Raw genomic sequence first — 17620 nt, 5'->3', positions numbered from 1 at the left:
GTTATGTATGCTGATTTGAATCTCTTTTCTCTGTATAGGTGTGATGCTAAGATTTTATGTTCAACTGTCTACTTCATGGAGCTATTCAAAATCTAACGTGTATATTTACAAACCTTATAAGGATTTCTTCCCAAAACATATCTAAGAACACATGTCTGAGCAGCAGATCTATGACTAACAATAGCTGTTGCATTTTATCTGATTATGACCCCCCCTTACTTCATCCTCTGAAGCCTCCTGAATTCCAGTGCTCTGCAGAGAAAAGTCCTTTGAAACATCTTCAGTCCTAAAATACCAGATTTATCACTGGCAAAAAGACGGGATTGTCTGAGGTTAAGGTCATTTTTCTAGGGATCCTTCACTAAGGCAGTAAACCTTCTTTCCAATAGTTAAAATTAGAGAACATATTGACTAAAATCTTTGCACTGCTACAATCCTCCTTCTACAAGGAGTCATTGCTTAGGTGTGGACTCTATGGCCATCAGCACAACTCAGTGCAGCCATTTACTTTTCAAAATTACAATCTACCACAATGCTTATTTCTTTTTGGTAATCATGCTATGGCCCTCACTACAAAGTGGGTCGGTCTATGAACCTGCCTTCTCAGCAGCATTCAATTATGGAAGTATCATCTCCTTTGATGAATTCTTCAGCATTTTCTCAACATAGAGGTGCAATAGTTGCTATTGCAAAGCAAGTCAACTGCTCCTCCCATCAGAGTTGCTTAGTGTTAGCATCTGTGGCTGCTGAATGGAGTGTCCTCAACAAGCATCTTTGACGTGTGATATGCTAAAGAGTTGCACTTGTTCACCACTATTACTCACTCTTTGTCGCCTTGTTGATGGGTTTCACTTGCAGCAAGTCACTCAAAGAAAATGTTCCTTTGTATACCCCAAATATTATTTTTTCTCAAGTTTCAATTATAATTTCATATTAACCAATCCATTTAGCTCCTAGCTTTCTTTCAAACTCATAATTCGTCAATCCCTTAAAGAGATACCTCCTAAATTGGTTCACTGAGAGCTTGTGATGTATATATTCCACCAGAGGTGAACAGCCAGTACTGACTTACCTTATCGAGTGCCACTACAAGTGTTTCAGAGAGCAAAAGCATGGGCTGTGCTTCATACCTTAGTCTGCATTTTGTATGCTTGAGCTGGGATCAGATTTGGCCACTGAGTCTTGCAGTGTGTGTGTTTTAACATCAATTAGGTGAAACGCTAAGCACTTAAAATACTAGAACATACGTCTGTTCCAGAGGTGCTGCAGTAGCGTGTGGGCTGCTGAAGGTCTCTGGCACCACCGGACCCTGATAGTGGAATATGAAAACTATTCTAAGCCCATTTGTAAAACTGAATATGGTGAAAAGGATGAAGGAACCCAGTTTAAAAATTCCATTTTCATCGGAAATATTGGTTCTCTCACAATAAGTAATTTCTTGACCTCCTTCAACAGGCTCAGTTGTAACTGATTACAATTAGGGATCCCGGTTTTATGGCATTTATGTTTTTGACATTTCGACCTGTATTTATCCATAATTATTTACTGGTAATTGTATCTGTATTTATTGATATGATATTTAATTTGAGTTTTGTGAAAAAAGGAAGCTGAAACTAGTATATTTCCACGTTTATTTGACTAATAAATCTACACTCATACTTGAACACCTGAAAGGTTTCAGTGATATTAATAACCATAAATGATAAATTGATACACTACTGTGAAAACACAATATCAACCTTGTACACATTTACTTCTGTTTAAGCCTCAGAAAGAAACTTCCTATCGTTTTTTGACTTTCTTACCTGTCAGTACACACAGCTATTAGTTTGTCAGTCATGACGGACAGTATTTCAAATCACTCAAACAATAAAATAAACACAGACGTGAAAATAGAAGGTTTTCTGTCTGCATTTATCTTTAAAAATCAGTAAAAATGGAATGCTTGCAGCCCTAATTACCACCCCCTGGCTAATGCCTACCTTCTTTTAACTAGAACCTGGAAACCTCAGAACGTTGACAATCCAAGGGATCTTGGGAGATCTGATTATTACTGAGTTATTACAAGCCCTCTCCCAAAGACTAACATTGAACAAAGACCCAGTTCTGAAGAAAGTAAAGCCCTTTTCCGCCTCAGCATTACAATGATGACACCCACCGATGGAGTTAGGAGTTTACGCTTGCCTTTGTTGTGTCTACTTATGACAGCCCTGCTATTTCCACTTATAAAAAAATCCATGTCATCAGAGATATAGGGGCTCATTATGAACTTGGAGGTCTGGGCCACCATGCCGGCGGTGGCGGTAAATAAAGCCATCCGGCATGGCGGGCCAGACCGCCATATTATGAACCACCCAAAACCCCATGGCGGAATACACCGCCACCGCCAGCAGTATTGCTGGCGGTGGCGGTGTATTCCTATCCCACAGGGCAGCGCTGTGTTCATAATGAGCCCCATATTAGTATTGACTGGACATTGGCACTATTGTATATGATTAATGTACCTTGATCTGTCTGAGCTCCAAACCTTCTATTAACTCCTGAAGTGTGCCTTGACCGCTTGTCCAAACTACCAGTAGAGAGTTAAAAGTTCAAAGGTAGAACCTAGTAATCCAATGTAACAGCACTAGTACCATGACCCTGTGATACTAGGGATAACCAGCAGTAGCCACTTAGATTTATACATGTATTCTTGGGCTATTCCAGGGCCGAAGAACTCAAGAAAAAGAATCACACAGGGAGAGAGGCACCCTGTCCTTGTGACCCCAAAACAGTTGAGTCATGACCATATCAGAGCTACCTTGGTATCTGTCTTCAAGACCGAAGAGGACCCCTTTAGGTAATCTTCCTCAGGACTATTTACTATCCTTCTTCTCCCTTGCAATAAAGGCTATTTAGTCTGTAGTGTGTGAATGTGTTAAAAGATCAATAAATAAATAAATACATAGAACAATACATGAATGTAATACAATGAATAGATAACGAACAATAAAGTAAAATAAAGCTAATTCCGGATCAGATGTGACTTACTTCATAAAAGCCCCGTACTAGAGCCTCCGTTTGCTGAACCACACCTCTCTCCACTCGCCACTTTACCATTTTCTCAATGTACTCTTTTTTATTTTTCTCTGTCACCTGTATATTAGAGCCACCTGATTTCAGTTCTCTTTCTGTCACCTGCAATGCAGAACACATTCTTAGTAAACAAACGTAAGTAGGAGAACCAGCATTTTACAAATCTGGAAATGAACGGATCTATCAGCCTGTAGCAGTTAACGAGCTGGGTTATGTAAGTGAACAGGTAAATTAACTTGAGCTGTGATTGCCTAGATTGAAGGCTGCACCATCAATGAGGTACGTACAGTGACTATAAATCTGGGAAGAAAAAAACACTAGCCCATCTTTTTTCTATGCCAGTAGGTTCAATGCAACAATTATATTTTGTTGTCTGGTCAACACTTAGGCTTCACGAAGGCACTAACCAGTACGTAAAAAAGCAGCAACATGTAAGCTTACATGAAAGAGTCTCCATTGGTACTCGTTTACATACTCCTTCATGCCTCTGAAGATTGGCCTGAAAACTTCTATAATGCGAAAGTGAAATAGGTTCCTTTGGTATTCTTTTACGTACTGCTACATGCCTTTTTTGTACATTTCCCCCCCAAAAGTATAATTCACATATCATGGGAATATTTAGGGAATATACACTTATAATTGTAACAAACAGAAAGTACAGTGTCCCCTTTGCACTTTTACTAATAGAGAGTTGTGAGTTTCGGGTTCAATTCACAAAAGCCAGACTACATTACTCCTACACGGCTCCCTTATGTACTCATAAACGCCTTAGGGAATCGGACCCTTAGGTTTTAACACTGATTTTCCATGCTAAAAATCCACCGTAAGCACTTGATGTATAAAAGGTAGCTCTGTCACAAAGGGAACGATTTTAATAATTGGACGCTGAAGACACATATTAATAACACAAAACATGGTCAGATTATTGCATTTGCAAAACGCTGATTTCCTTCTTTTACACATCATTTTTTACACTTTCAATATATGTATTTACCATAAACAATTATGTCAACAATGTAATTACATTAATGCAAATTATAAATCAATTGATTTAGACATGTGCCACTAAAAATTTAGTTGTTCCACAAATCTTTGTCACAAGCCAAGATTCCAAATGCCTCCTAGACTGAAAAACAGATGGCCCGGTCTCTAGAACTATCAAACAAACAAAGACATTGGTTTGCTTTTTGTGCAACAGAAGAAGCAAATCATGGTGTACATATGCAGCAAATTATGGAGTACATATGCATGCTTCAAACTCACATCACCATTATTCCGAAGATTATCTCGGACCTGTAAAATATTTCCTAGAGTTAGTGTCTATGATTTATGTTTTGTGGAACATTGATTTGTTGGTCTTTCTGACTTTGTCTGCAGCTTTACTGGTGTTAGTTTCCATGCAGGTCCTCTATGTACTCCATTATTGCTCTTTCAGTCATTGCCAGCTCAACGTCACAAAGGCATGGCGTAAAGTATTTTGCATCAAGGCTGTTTCGCTATATGGAACACTGTGACTGAACAACCCACCCATTCCATATCTTAGATCTATTATTCATCACTGGGCCCAATCCAGACGTGTTAAATTTAGAATGAGGCAATTATTATACACACATCTCCAAGCTTATTTGCAACTGTTATTGAACATACGCTCCTAATGGAGAGTCGAGAAATCTTCATCTCTTCGATTGCTGATGTGATGTATGTTCTGGGAGGTCTCATAATGTAGGTCTGGAATGGTTTCCATGGCCCTGGGTAATGTACCCGCTAATCTGCTCCTGACTTAGATCTCTCTAACTTTATCTGCCTTGCCGCATCTCACCAAGGGTTGCCTGTTAACATACTCAACTCCTTCAGATGTTGGACTCTAGATAGCAATTTCCAGTCTCCCCACTGACCTCAGCTGTTCCAGCCTTCGGCCAGGCTATAAATCCGAAACAAAGGAGTTGTGACCTAAATGTTAACCGACCAGTTCTCATCACTTTTACACACTCTTTCCTCAAAAACACAAGTTACAAAGGCCCTCCATCATTTTAATAGTCCTTCTGTGCAATGTTGTATATCACTGTATCAAGTCGACCATAGCGGCAAAAATATTGCATCAACTACACCATCAACATAAATATATATTTACTTTTCTTAGATTCACATTGAGTTAATTAGACTTACTTTTCCTAATCCTCTTGAAACCTTCTACACAGCAGGGTCAGTACCAAACAGCGAGGCACTTCTGCAAATAGAGTTACCTTACATAGAACTGATGCAGGACTTTCCCATCCTGCTATTATGACGTTATTTTTTCCAATATACTTGGCTGGAACAATTTGAGAAATATAATTGTTGAGATTTAAATAATCCTATTTTTGTTAATGAAGAGTACTCCTGGGAAAATGCTGCCTGCAAAAATACTTGTGTACGTGGGTACTTCTGGAAATGTGTCGTAGATTAGATTTCAAAACTACACTTGAAATCCTTTCACAATAAAAAGCCAATAATTTGCTCAAAATTTGGGAGCACCCCCACGTCAGCAAATTTCTGACCTTTTCCTGAGAATGTTTGAGAAGTGACAGTATAAGTGAATTAAGGAAGGTTGTTTATTTTCCCCACATTGTCCACAACATGAGTTCTGCTGAAAATGTTAAAACATTTCTTATGGCTCCCCTGCGCATAAACATGTCCTCTATATGTAGGAAAGAAACAGCCCATATTCAATTTCCCTCTTTCCTCTACCTACACCTGTTTACAGATCTATACCAATGGCAGTGGGGGCCGGCAGCTTTGGGAGGGGGGCGGGCGGGGCACACACAGACACAAACACACACACACACACACAGACTCATTCTTTCACACACAGACACGCACACACGCACGCTCATCCATTAACAACACTCATACCATTCAAACATGCACGCACGCACCAAACATTCATTTTACAAGATCACACACATTCATTCTTTCACACACACACGCACGCACATCCATTAACAACACTCATAACACTCAAACATGCACGCGCGCACCAAACATTCAATGTAAAACATAACACACATACATACACACACACACTTACCTTTAGCCTCCAGGTCCCAGGAGGGTTGGGACTGCTGCCTTCCCTCATTGGCTGAGGTAAGGCAGCAGTCCCAGCCTCGTCACAGAGTGGGATAGGGTCAGTGAGACTGCTGACCCCACCCCACTCTGTGACGAAGTGTCACTGATTGACACTCGCCCTGGGCACTTCAGGGCTTAAACTGGAGCACCCAGGGAGAGTATCAATGGGTGACGCTTTCCTCGTCACCCAGGGGAGGGCCTCAAGGCACCTTTGCTGGGCCGAGGAGGTCACGCCCATAGGAGCTGTGATCTCCTCAGCCCAGCAAAGTTCAGCTCAGGCAGCCAGGAGTCTGCACAAATCGCGCATGTCTGCTCCTAGCTGCCTGACCTGAGCATGAAGAGTGTCTGTCAGGCTGACCTTTGTTCAGCCTGACATACACTCTTCATGGAGTGGGGGGGCGTGGCCCCTCCACCCTAAAGGACGGGCCGCCACTGACCAATGGATAGGAATATACCAGAAAAGCTTTCACTGACCATGCTTTCCTCTGAAAGATACTGGTTGTTTGTCTTATTCAGCTGATGTCTTCACTCTGGGTAACACTTATTCCCAAATAGACACTGACCTGTCCAAACACTTCCTCGTTGACAGTGAAAGTAAGGTCCAAGATATCTGTGATGTCATTGTCCTTCATCCACTGTAAGCTCTGATGGAACTCCTCATCCAAATATTCCAAGTCACTCAAATCACATGGCCTAAAAGTGCAACAGGGGAAAATAGTCATCAACATTTGAGAGGATTGTATAATTAGGGAAAGAAAACATCTCCTAAATATAGACAAACGGCTCTGGTGAAAGTCCTACTGGTTGATTGCTTCTGAGTGGAAGAAAACACTAAAAAGCTGAAGTGATAAGAGTATGGCTTCTACACCTTCCTTGGTATTGCAACTATGGGTCCGATACTCAAAGATTTTGCAATGTGAAAGCATGAGTTACTCTTGTAGTTCTCTTGGCTTACTGCTAAATTCCAGATGTAAAACATGCTGACTCCTGGCTCACGCCCAGCGTATTTAGTAGTAAGCAAGAAGTAATTAAAGAATTTATCACAGCAACATTTTTGGGAATTGAAGTAGTATCATTGTTAAGAATGTCACCTTCATTTAGAACTTTTTTAGATTAGTAAGCATAGTCAGGCTCTAGAAACGCTATGGTTCCCTATTTATCGACATATGCTTGTAGATTGGTTGAAGTATTTGGACACATCTAATTCTGTTCTCTAACTATATTTCTGAATGTGTAGATTTTTCCGTGAATGTGACATAAGTAAGTCTGGGTGACATAGTGTTCTGCAGCTCACCTCACTCCATTGTAACATTGCAGTTATATACAAATCTTTTGTTTTTTTTGTGTAATGCTTGACAACATAATTTTGGCATATTAGTTATTTTCCTTTCTTCTTTTCTTACGCAAATATCTTTATTCTACTCCTGAGAATGCTCTGAAGCAGACAAGGTTTCAGATTACCATTCACCTCTATGGATACGACCCTACACACAGATTCACATTTTGGCTAGAGAAACTCAGCGCAGGGCGTGGCCTAGACTCCAGCTCCTGTCATATAGAGTGCTAGGTACCTTTAGAGTCAACTATGTCCCAAGAAATGTTTCACACTAAGTACAAGGCCATGAGCAGTACATTGGGTTGACGTTTTCATTTTGTTGATCACCATAACACAGGAAACATCACTGCTGATTACAGCAGACCTTGACTGAATTTATAATAGGGTTTGTTTCGAAGTGCTCTGTGACATCTCTTCAAGACCTGCACCCTTTGAAGGGCGTCAGGGTACCACATCCATTGTTAAGACTGGGACAAAAGGGCCTCTTCACAGGGACCTAACAGGGGAACCTGTCCACCCTCATACCCTGCTGGAGGGAACCCCTGGGCGCATATCAGAACAGACCATCTTGCCCTTTTCCCACCATGTGGATTGAGACGGACTCTGTTGTGTAATGCTTTCCACTCAGAGATTACTGTCATTGGTACACATTGCCACCTTTCAACAGCCTGGCCAACAATAAGTACCTCTTTCTTTTAAAATACTTAGGGGGTTATTACAACTTTGGAGGAGGTGTTATTCCGTCCCAAAAGTGACGGTAAAGTGACAGATATACCACCAGCCGTATTACGAGTTCCATAGGATATAATGGACTCGTAATACGGCTGGTGGTATATCCGTCACTTTACCATCACTTTTGGGACAGATTAACACCTCCTCCAAAGTTGTAATAACCCCCTTAGTGTTAAGGGGTAAGACCAAAAGGATAAAGCTGATAAAAACATGTGTATACTTACAATCGAAGTAATGCCTTGTAGAAGGGTCTGGTGAAGAAAGCATCCAGAAGATACTGGTGAATGAGGGCAAGGCCAAGAATACGACCACTAAACCTGAACCTGAAAAAGAAAAAAGAAAAAGCATGTAAATAAATTACAGCTCTTTTAATATAGATATGCACTCCCTTTTGCTAACTGTCTTATCAGAATTCTTAAATATGTATTCTCCTTCTTACAGATATTCATCTTGTAGTTGGCTCAGTGTAACAGACCTTGGTTTATTGAGGCACACATCCAAACATCCCATCTTTCAGCCTTTACTTTACATTAGAGCCACTCCCCAATGCCCACCTTCCTGTTACACTATTGCTATTTTCTTTAATGGTGTGGCCTGATGCCCTGTACCTACTTCTCACTGATTATCTTCAGAATTTTAGGAAGTATACCTTCAATGCCTGCCTCACATTACATCACTTAAGACCAAATTTGCAGATTCCTGTGATACAGAATGCATGCTAGAGTCCTCTGCAGATTTTCATTTTTCAAATACCCCTAAAAATAAAGAATAAATTATACACCACAGATAACACCATGAGCCAATGCAAAGTAATGAAGAGGTGACGTAAGAGGTGATAAGAAGGATATATTCCACGAGGATAGACCCAGGATTGAGTCCAGGATTGAGTCTGACCGGCAGGAACAGTGCTACAAGACAGCACTTGGGCCCCTTAAAGGAGCTGAGTGCTATCTCAAAGCACGGATGGGGCCAACCAGCTCTCTCGGAATTTCAAGGCAGCAGGGCAGCCCTTCCATGTCAGTGAAACCGCCATGGAAAGGCTGGAGGAGAGGGGAGTTGTAATCTGCTAGCACTGACCTGGCTGAGTACAATTCTGACCGCCATAATGCCGTTGGGAATCATGTTCCCAGCGGGGACGGTGATACCCTGGTGGGTCCGCTTGTTAGGGTTGTAATTGGGTGGTCAGACCATCTGCAGTGCAGTGGTCCGACCGCCAATGCCACATGTGAACCGCCACACTCGTAATGAGGCCCTAAGTTCTGATTTTTCTAGGGAGGTTTGTGCTATTTAAGTTTCAAACTATACACGTGCACAGAAATCAACACATAATAAATCTGCTGAAGATAAAAGCGCAATGAATTACCTACAAAACTATGACTAGATCACTTTTAGATCAGTTACTTAGTACAAATATATGTCAACACCATATCTCCACATAAGGCCAAACAGATTTTAACGGTGCCACTGAGAAATTTACAAAAATTCGAATACACATTGAAGCCCTGTGATCTTTAGTGAAAATATATAGTATATTTTATTTCAGGTCATCATAGGTCTTATTATTTTAAGGCCTTACTGATAATACTATAATGCATGTGCACACATGGTGTCATTTGGGATAGATTTGTTTGTTTTAAGAAGAATCACACCATGAAGGCCACTCCACAGGTGTTCACAAGAATGGTGGCCATCTGAAAATTTTCTTTTTTAATGCAAAAGCAATTCAAGATGTCCCTGTGCCTGTGAATGAACATGTCATGCACCTAAGTCCAGTCACTGCTGCTGCCAGGAAGGGGTGGGGGGAAGGAGGTGTCAGCACATGGAGCAGGGGTTGTGTTCTGATGCTTCCGCTCCAGCTGCCTCTCGTCTTCTTCTCTCCCCAACCAATCCAACGCTTCTCTCATGCTGTTGCACACCATGAAAGAAGTGCCATGATTGGACTGATCGGGCAGGAATGCTGCTCAGGGAGGGAGCAGAGCACTGCGCTTGATCTCCACCCAGCTGTACAATACAGCCGGGTGGAGAGTTTCTAAGTGCGCATGTCAGTTTGGCTGGCCTCGGCAGGCCGCCCGGCCAGACTGACATGCTCACATAGAAGTGCACCACTACTCCTCCTCCACTTGTTGATGTGGAGGAGGCTGGCCCCACCCTACGAAGCAGAAAAATAACTGGATAATAGAATATTTTTATTATCCCTTTTTTATGTTTTCAGCAGCAGGCCGATGCTCCTCTGCCATAGCAGAGGGACCGCCCCTGGTGCATTTTCTTAAATGAGGAACCAAGGTGATGATACTATTTGAAACGGAACGGCTCTAAAAATGTGTGATTCCAATTCCCCATTTAACATTGTACTGAGGCCACCTGTACATCAGTCACAAAAGCAAAATATCTGGGTTTCCTATTCAACAATAAACTCCACTTAGACTTCAACATCAAAATACGGGGGAAGCTGTTAAATTCCGAATGTACGTTTTAAGAGCTCTCAAGTTTATGTCCATTCCTGAGCGGCTCATCCAGTCTAGTTTTTTCATTGCAGTATGATACTCGTAGTCCTGATTTAATCATTGTGATAAATGGAAATAGAAGTGCCCGGAATGCAAAGACAAGTCCCTCATGCATGAACTCTCTCTCTCTCTCTCTCTCTCGCTCTCTCTCTAAATATATATATATATATATAGGGAGCGTGTTCCATTAGGCAAATTCTGCATAGTGGTGTAGCTCGTAATGTTACCCAGAATTGTTTGCAGTTAAATGTGCCTTTCCAAATGCAGGCAGGTGACATTAAAACAATGGACCCCCCCCAACTTCATACATAATCTGGGGCACGAGCCAGTGTGACCACATCACCCTAATCTTAAACATACACCATTGTGGCTGATGACAGCCTGGTGCTGGTGTCCGCCACAAGCACAATAATAAACACAATGAACACCCCTACAGCCATTACTATAGTTGGGCCCTTGAAATCTTGGACTCTCTTCCAGCGGAGTTGTGCATTGTCCGAGACATCTCCCAGTTAAAAAGAAAAAAACACCAGTAGTAATGAGCTATCTGAACCAGCGGCAAAGTGAACCCCCGCATTAGCAGCTTAATATGGGGTGCCCATGGGCCCCATGGGATGGTGAACTCACTCCCTCTATAACATTATTTATGGTCTGGTGTATCTGCAGGTTTGCAGACTAATGCTGAGTGAAGACAACAAAGAGAAATTATGAACGTAAGGAAACAGAGAGAAAAATGGAAAGAGTGGAGAGATTAAAAGTAATGTAAAAGTAAGAATAGGGAGAAAACCATTGTGTAGATGCAAATGGGAAATAAAGAAAGGAGGGAGACAGAGTGAAAGAAAGGAAAACATTAAAGGAATAAAGGACGAAATAGTGAAAGGTAGGATGGACTGGGGTAAGAATGGAGGTGAAATGAATGGCAGGGTCTAAGAATGGACAGAATGTAGGGGTAAAAGAATGAATGGAAGAGTAAAAGGAAGAAAAATGAAAGGTGAAAGGATGGACTGAAGTGTGGAAGGATCGATAAGTGAAAATCTGAGTTGATGGAAGAATGGACAGATAGGTGAAAAATGGAAGCTTGAAGACAGAAAGGATTGATTGTGGAAAGATGGATAGATGGCTATATTGGTAGGTGAAATTATCAATGTACACATGAAATAGTGAAATGATCGATGACTTGAAGAAGGTACAGTTGAATGGTTGAGCGGCAGGAAAAGAGAAGGGAAAAAGGGATGAGTGGGTAGATGGAGGAGTTAGAGCTTGGGTGAATAGATGGTTGGAAGGAGGAATAAAGTGTGACTGGGACTCTTCTAAGGAGAGTGGGGCTCGCCAGCTTTGCATGTTCAGTGTGACCGAGGTATGGCTCAAAGTAGGGTGATTTTAGTTGTCTGTCTACTGCCTTAATCTGAACCAATATATTCCTTATAATCACACATTCTTATATCTAACCATTATTTAATGTTTTAAGTCATTCCTTGTTGTAAATACTTTGGACCCTTACAAAGGCATTTTCGGATTTAAATATATGTTTATGGGTGAAAATTCCTTCAATTACATCTGCCACAGAAGGATTCTTGACAGGTGTAATGGTTTTACTGCTGTGAAGTTCAATGTGACAAGTGTGTAGAATTAGCTCAAACATAGGGTGTGGCGTGGATAGAACAAACCATGTACACATTTGTGGTGAGCACAACCTCCAATCTGATTTATGCCCATCCTAGAATATTCAGCAGTTTGCTAGCGCCAATGGTTGCTGTAACTCCCCCTTCCCAGTGGGAAGAGGAACAGGTCAACTCTAAAGTTGGACTATTTGTAGGGGGCTGGATTTCAGCATGGAGAAGCGTGTTCTCCCCTAGAGATAAAAAACATAGAAACAATGTGTATTATCATTTTCCACATGGAGCTCTATCGGTAACCTTCTGTACAATTACGCACTGGGGAAACAGAATCCCAAGGAATAGGCCAGGACATATCCCGACGTCAGGCTGAAAACCTATATTTGGTGTAACCTTTAGGGGTACTATTGATATTGTTTGCCGATTCCGAAATAAGTGCAAAACTACGTTCAATGGGAGATGAAATCCTCAAATGCACTTTTGTACTTTGTTCGCCCTTTTTTGGGTAAATCGTTCCTATTGACTTGCATTCAGTCTTGAGGCCCATTTCCAAAAACCTGGGCCATTTGCTGGCTACAGTGCTTGAAGTGGATTCACTTAACCAGATGTTTCTCTGAGTTGGTGCTTTATTTCCACATAGTACAGATTAGTAAAAATGAACAAGGGTTTCCTCTTTCTGAGTTGTGTAAAAATAAAGCACTAACTCAGAGAAATATCAAGTTAAATAAATTCCCGTGAGGCGGTGCAGGCGCGTTAAACAGGCGTTCCGGTGCGCCCTGCTCTAGCGAAGTCCATCACACACCACTGTGGTTCAGCTTTGCACGTGGGCCTAAAAACTAAAACTAACAGTATCAGTGCATCACTCCTTATCTCCGTAGTCTTTAACAAAACAAGTTGCACAGAGGCAAGAAAAAATGCTTCTATAAAAATGTTAAAATCCATTTAAGAACAGTGTTATTTTGCAGAATGATGCCGTGCATAGTTGCAGTAATTCTTTCCACCTTTCCAAGAAGCCTGCACATGGTTCTGGTTTAAATCTGACAGGTCCCGCATAAATCAGGCTGGAATAAATTTCCGTGGAACAATCGTTTCATTTGAAATTATGTCCATTGGGTAAAACAGGACAAGTGTTTACTGGGCATGCCAGGCACAGAATGACATACTCGCGTCTGATTACAACCAATCACCGCCAGAGCTGAACGCAGCCACTTTGGTGGGGAGTGGAAAAAGTATTTCTGACATCCACCTGGCAGCTAACAGAAGACTGATTATATATGCACCTCACAGCTGTTCCCCGTCAGCCCCAAAGGGCAGCTGTTAAATAATAATATGACTAGGGCTGGCCTCCATTTTCTGGTATTTCAGTGTTTGCACACGGGTTAAGTGAACTTGCCATCATGTTTCTATGCATTCTGATCGCAACATAAAAGCTGTAAGGTCCTGGGCACATTGTTTACATTTCTATTTTCTGCTGACAGAAGGGCGATTTTGCTCACTTAGAACAAATAAAGAGTTATGGCTTAACAATGTCATAGTTACCAGTGATTCCATTACTACGAGCCCAGTGTTCTTTGGTCCTGTCTTGAGTACATGAGAGGGACCCACCTCCCAAACAGACACATTCTGACCTATCATTCCTAAAGCTTAAGCCCCTTCTGCTACTGTAAATATACAACCTTTCCTATTGAGAAGAGAGTGGGTATTGACCCAAGTTCTCAAAAGAGGCCCAAGCAATGACCACCAACATTAACTACTCTTCCTTATTCCTTTCCCCATTCTTAAACAGATGAGGAAAAAATACTCAAACCAATTCTGGTGAGGATCGTTCTTGCATGGATCATCTATAACACAGAAAGACAAATGGTGCATCACCCATGCAGAGCTTTGTTACATCAGATTTGGATTTATGTTGTGCACGCTTGCTCAGACGACATTCCCCAACTCAGAAACAATCTGCAGATCATCCCTAGAACTATGAACAGATCAGTCAGCCCAGTGCGAGACAGACCTCTGCCATGGAGTTTGTATTCCAGTCTCAAGAGGCAGTGCTCAGCCTGCTGGCCCATCCCACCAGCATGTGTTAAACAGACGGACTGTAAGAAAGATAAAAAGTTTTAAAGCAGAACACTCCCCGTTTTGAAAAATTGTCAATGTTCGTGTTCCTTGTTTTTAATAGTTGTAAGCTTTCCCAAGCCACATGATTCCACAAGAATCCAGACATATGACCTTTCTGTATATGGATTAACATATTCCAGGCTGCTCCCCAGACACAGCATTTGTGTAGTGGTGCCCCTCACAGCAGGGTAGTCTCCAACCTGGAGCACCTGTAATCAAGGCACAAAGAGATGCGAGCTTTCTGCACCTAGCTGTCATCAGCCCAGCTTAAAATGTGATCAAGGAAAAGAAAAGGCTGGACCTCACCTAACAAGTTCTCTTCAACATGCACAACAGAATCTGCAGTTCCATCCCTACCATCTAACAAAGGGGCAGTGCTACCAGAAGTCAAATCAGATGCCCCTTGCGTAGTGAATTTCTGAAGGGAGCCCTTTGACTATCACCCTCTCTACGGTCCCTGGATCTCCTCCCTCCAATCACAGGAATACAGGCACTACACTTCCACTGTTTGTGGGAAGCTCTCCTTTCCCTCCCTCTAGTGCAGTGTCAAACCTGAGGCATCCAAAATGGATCCCATTTTGCCTTATAACTAATACTGTGAGCCAAAGGTAAGAAACAACATCAGATTACTTCTTTTCCTGAATTTGAATAACCTCCGTTTTTGATGGTTGCAGTAGTTACCCATCTATTGACTCACATTGCTATGATCTTGTGCTTACTGCTTTATTTGAGCCAAGCTTAAAGCTATCAAGATTTACCTGTATATTCATACGCCTATTACTTTACATTTTCAGTCCCTAAGCTAAGTAGCCCTCCTTGCAGAAACAATGGCTCAACAGAAGCCTAGGAGTGAACACACTGTTTGACCTGAGACAGAATAGTACATGGTTGAAAACAGCGTTCTGAAACATGACACCACTGTGAGAAACAGGGTTGTTGGTTGACTGGGGTGTGAGCCCTGGTCAAGCACCAGCCACAATCCCTTGCAGGATGAACCACCAAAAGTCATTAATGTGACCTGTGCTCAACCATGAATAGCTTGTCAAAAAGGCAGCCAGGTTAAACTTAAGAGGCAATGTGTTAAGTATTTGTGCAGTACACAAACAGTAACAAGGTGAAAAGACAGCAAAATAAAAATCCCAAACCAATTTAGATGAATAGAGTAAATTTTAATAAATTGTTGGACACCCAAATCATCAAAATCCAATTGGTAGAACCAGAGTTATAATTTTGTAAAGCTTAATGTTCAAAATAGCAAATCCTCAGTATTAGAAAATAGCCACCTGGGCACCTTTAGCACCTCAACCAGTCCAGGAGTGGATGGAGACCTCTTGGGGGTTCAAGACTCACTCAGGCTGGGTGCTGGTCGGGTTCAAGAAGGTGGGAGCCTGTTATGCCCTTGTGCCTCTGAACAGGGAGCCAGCTAAACTAGCCCTTGGAGCCATTTCTAAAGTCATGGGTGCAGGTAAAGATGCAGGGCTTTACAGCAGGGCTGGCCTCTGACGGTTCAGTGCAGGCTCCAGGCAGGAAAGCAGTCCTTCCCGGTAGAGCAGCAGTCTTGTAGAGTGACCAGCAGGTCACAGCAGCATGCAGTCCTTCCTCAGGTCCAGTAGGGAGCTGAAGAGTGGTTCTGAGAGCCCTATTTTTATACCATTGGAGACAGACTAGAATATAGCAAACCAAATCAGAAAGCATTCAGTAGGAGTTGGAGGATGAGCACCCCTTCCCCAAAAAGAAGACCCACCTTCTTGGGAAGAAAACATTTACTAAAGGACTGACATGAACAAGAATGCAGAGTAGAAGCCATTCAAGAAGCCTGAACATATATAAATCTCTGGAAAACCTTTGTTTTGTGAGGTATCTTGTTTAACTTTCAAAACAATGAGTAGAAGCACTTCTGGTTGTCTAAAGTTAAGATCGGAAACCTAAAAGGTGATGCCTTAGATGGTATTACCCATTCCAGATCTGTCTTTAGCAGACACAGAAGAGGATACCAAAGTAACCGGGGCCAATCTGGACCAGTTTGACACCTGCTTCCTCTTCATTGACCTGCTTCCTGAATCCGAGTTAGGGCTTTTGGAGATTGAAAAGAGGGAAAAGACATAGAGAAGAGTCTCTAGTCATGTACAGGGCAAGGCATCTAACTGATTTCTTTCACAAAACTGGATTGATAAGGCAATCTTCTGATCTGCAAAAATATTCAAAATCAGAACCCTTCTCCCATTCCTCTACTGGCCCTGGCAAAAACTGGCTGGAAAACACCTTTTTAAGGGATTGTTGTGCTTTATCTAAGGAGGCGAAGGTGGTGACATACTTGTTGAGCTCCTTGATAAAGGAACCCTCATATAATAATCCATCAGCCTTGATGCCAGGGTTAATCGTAGTAAGATTTGTCCATTGGGATCTAGCTTGAGCAACAGACCCTTGCATCTTTCATGGGTAATTGCAGAATTGGCATTTCTCAGAAGACAGAATGCTGTTTGTGTCCACATAGATAATTCCTGCGTGTCAATAGAAGTATTATCTAATCTGCCCGTTTCAGCTATACCAAAAATACATGATAATGGACCAATGAAATTACAATCTGGAAAAAAGCGTCACGTAAATTGGGATGGAGGGATGACAGGGCGACACTGCAGACTCCCCTTTGGGACTCGGACCAGTTTAGTATCCTGCGGAACAGAGAAGGATATAAGAAATGAGATATATTGGGAATCTCCAAACTGGGGGAGATCTGGAGGGACGGAGAATTGATATCCTTCGAAGAACTACAGGCTGAATACGAACTTTTGGGGAATCAATATCTGCGCTATCAACAGCTCAGATCTTTCCTTCTGAACTGCACTTCATTGTAGGTCAAGTGTACCCACTAGAATACAGAGTATTGGGATACCTCTGATGATCATGCAGTGTCCCGAATTTACTTCACACTATTAAACAATAGTCTCCCAAAGTTGAACCCCATGAGAGAGAAATGGGAAAGGGACTTAGACAGACTAGAGCATAATGACTGGACTCACACAAGCAGATACACTCGGGAGGTGGCAATCTGGGCGAGCTCCAGACTAATTCAGCTAAAAATGTTCCATAGGGCTTATTATACTCGGACCTGCTTGTTCGGAATGGCCTGAGTTCCT

The 17620-nt window shown here is 42.0% G+C and overlaps 1 protein-coding gene across 1 annotated transcript in view; it reads right to left on the bottom strand.

Annotated features, from left to right (window-relative positions):
- HECW1 (HECT, C2 and WW domain containing E3 ubiquitin protein ligase 1) overlaps nt 1–17620 on the bottom strand; it is a 1026664-nt gene that overhangs the window by 21972 nt on the left and 987072 nt on the right. The window contains exons 25-27 of the mRNA XM_069216002.1: nt 8473–8571; nt 6744–6873; nt 3031–3177 (exon numbers count right to left, since the gene is read on the bottom strand). Of these exons, the coding sequence (XP_069072103.1) occupies nt 3031–3177; nt 6744–6873; nt 8473–8571 (376 nt within the window). The remainder of the gene's footprint in view (nt 1–3030; nt 3178–6743; nt 6874–8472; nt 8572–17620) is intronic.

This window comes from Pleurodeles waltl, chromosome 2_1 (genome assembly GCF_031143425.1).
Source record: "Pleurodeles waltl isolate 20211129_DDA chromosome 2_1, aPleWal1.hap1.20221129, whole genome shotgun sequence".
Lineage (NCBI taxonomy): Eukaryota > Metazoa > Chordata > Amphibia > Caudata > Salamandridae > Pleurodeles > Pleurodeles waltl.
The sequence above is the reverse complement of the archived record's forward strand: the minus strand, read 5'-3'. Positions and strand labels throughout refer to the sequence as shown.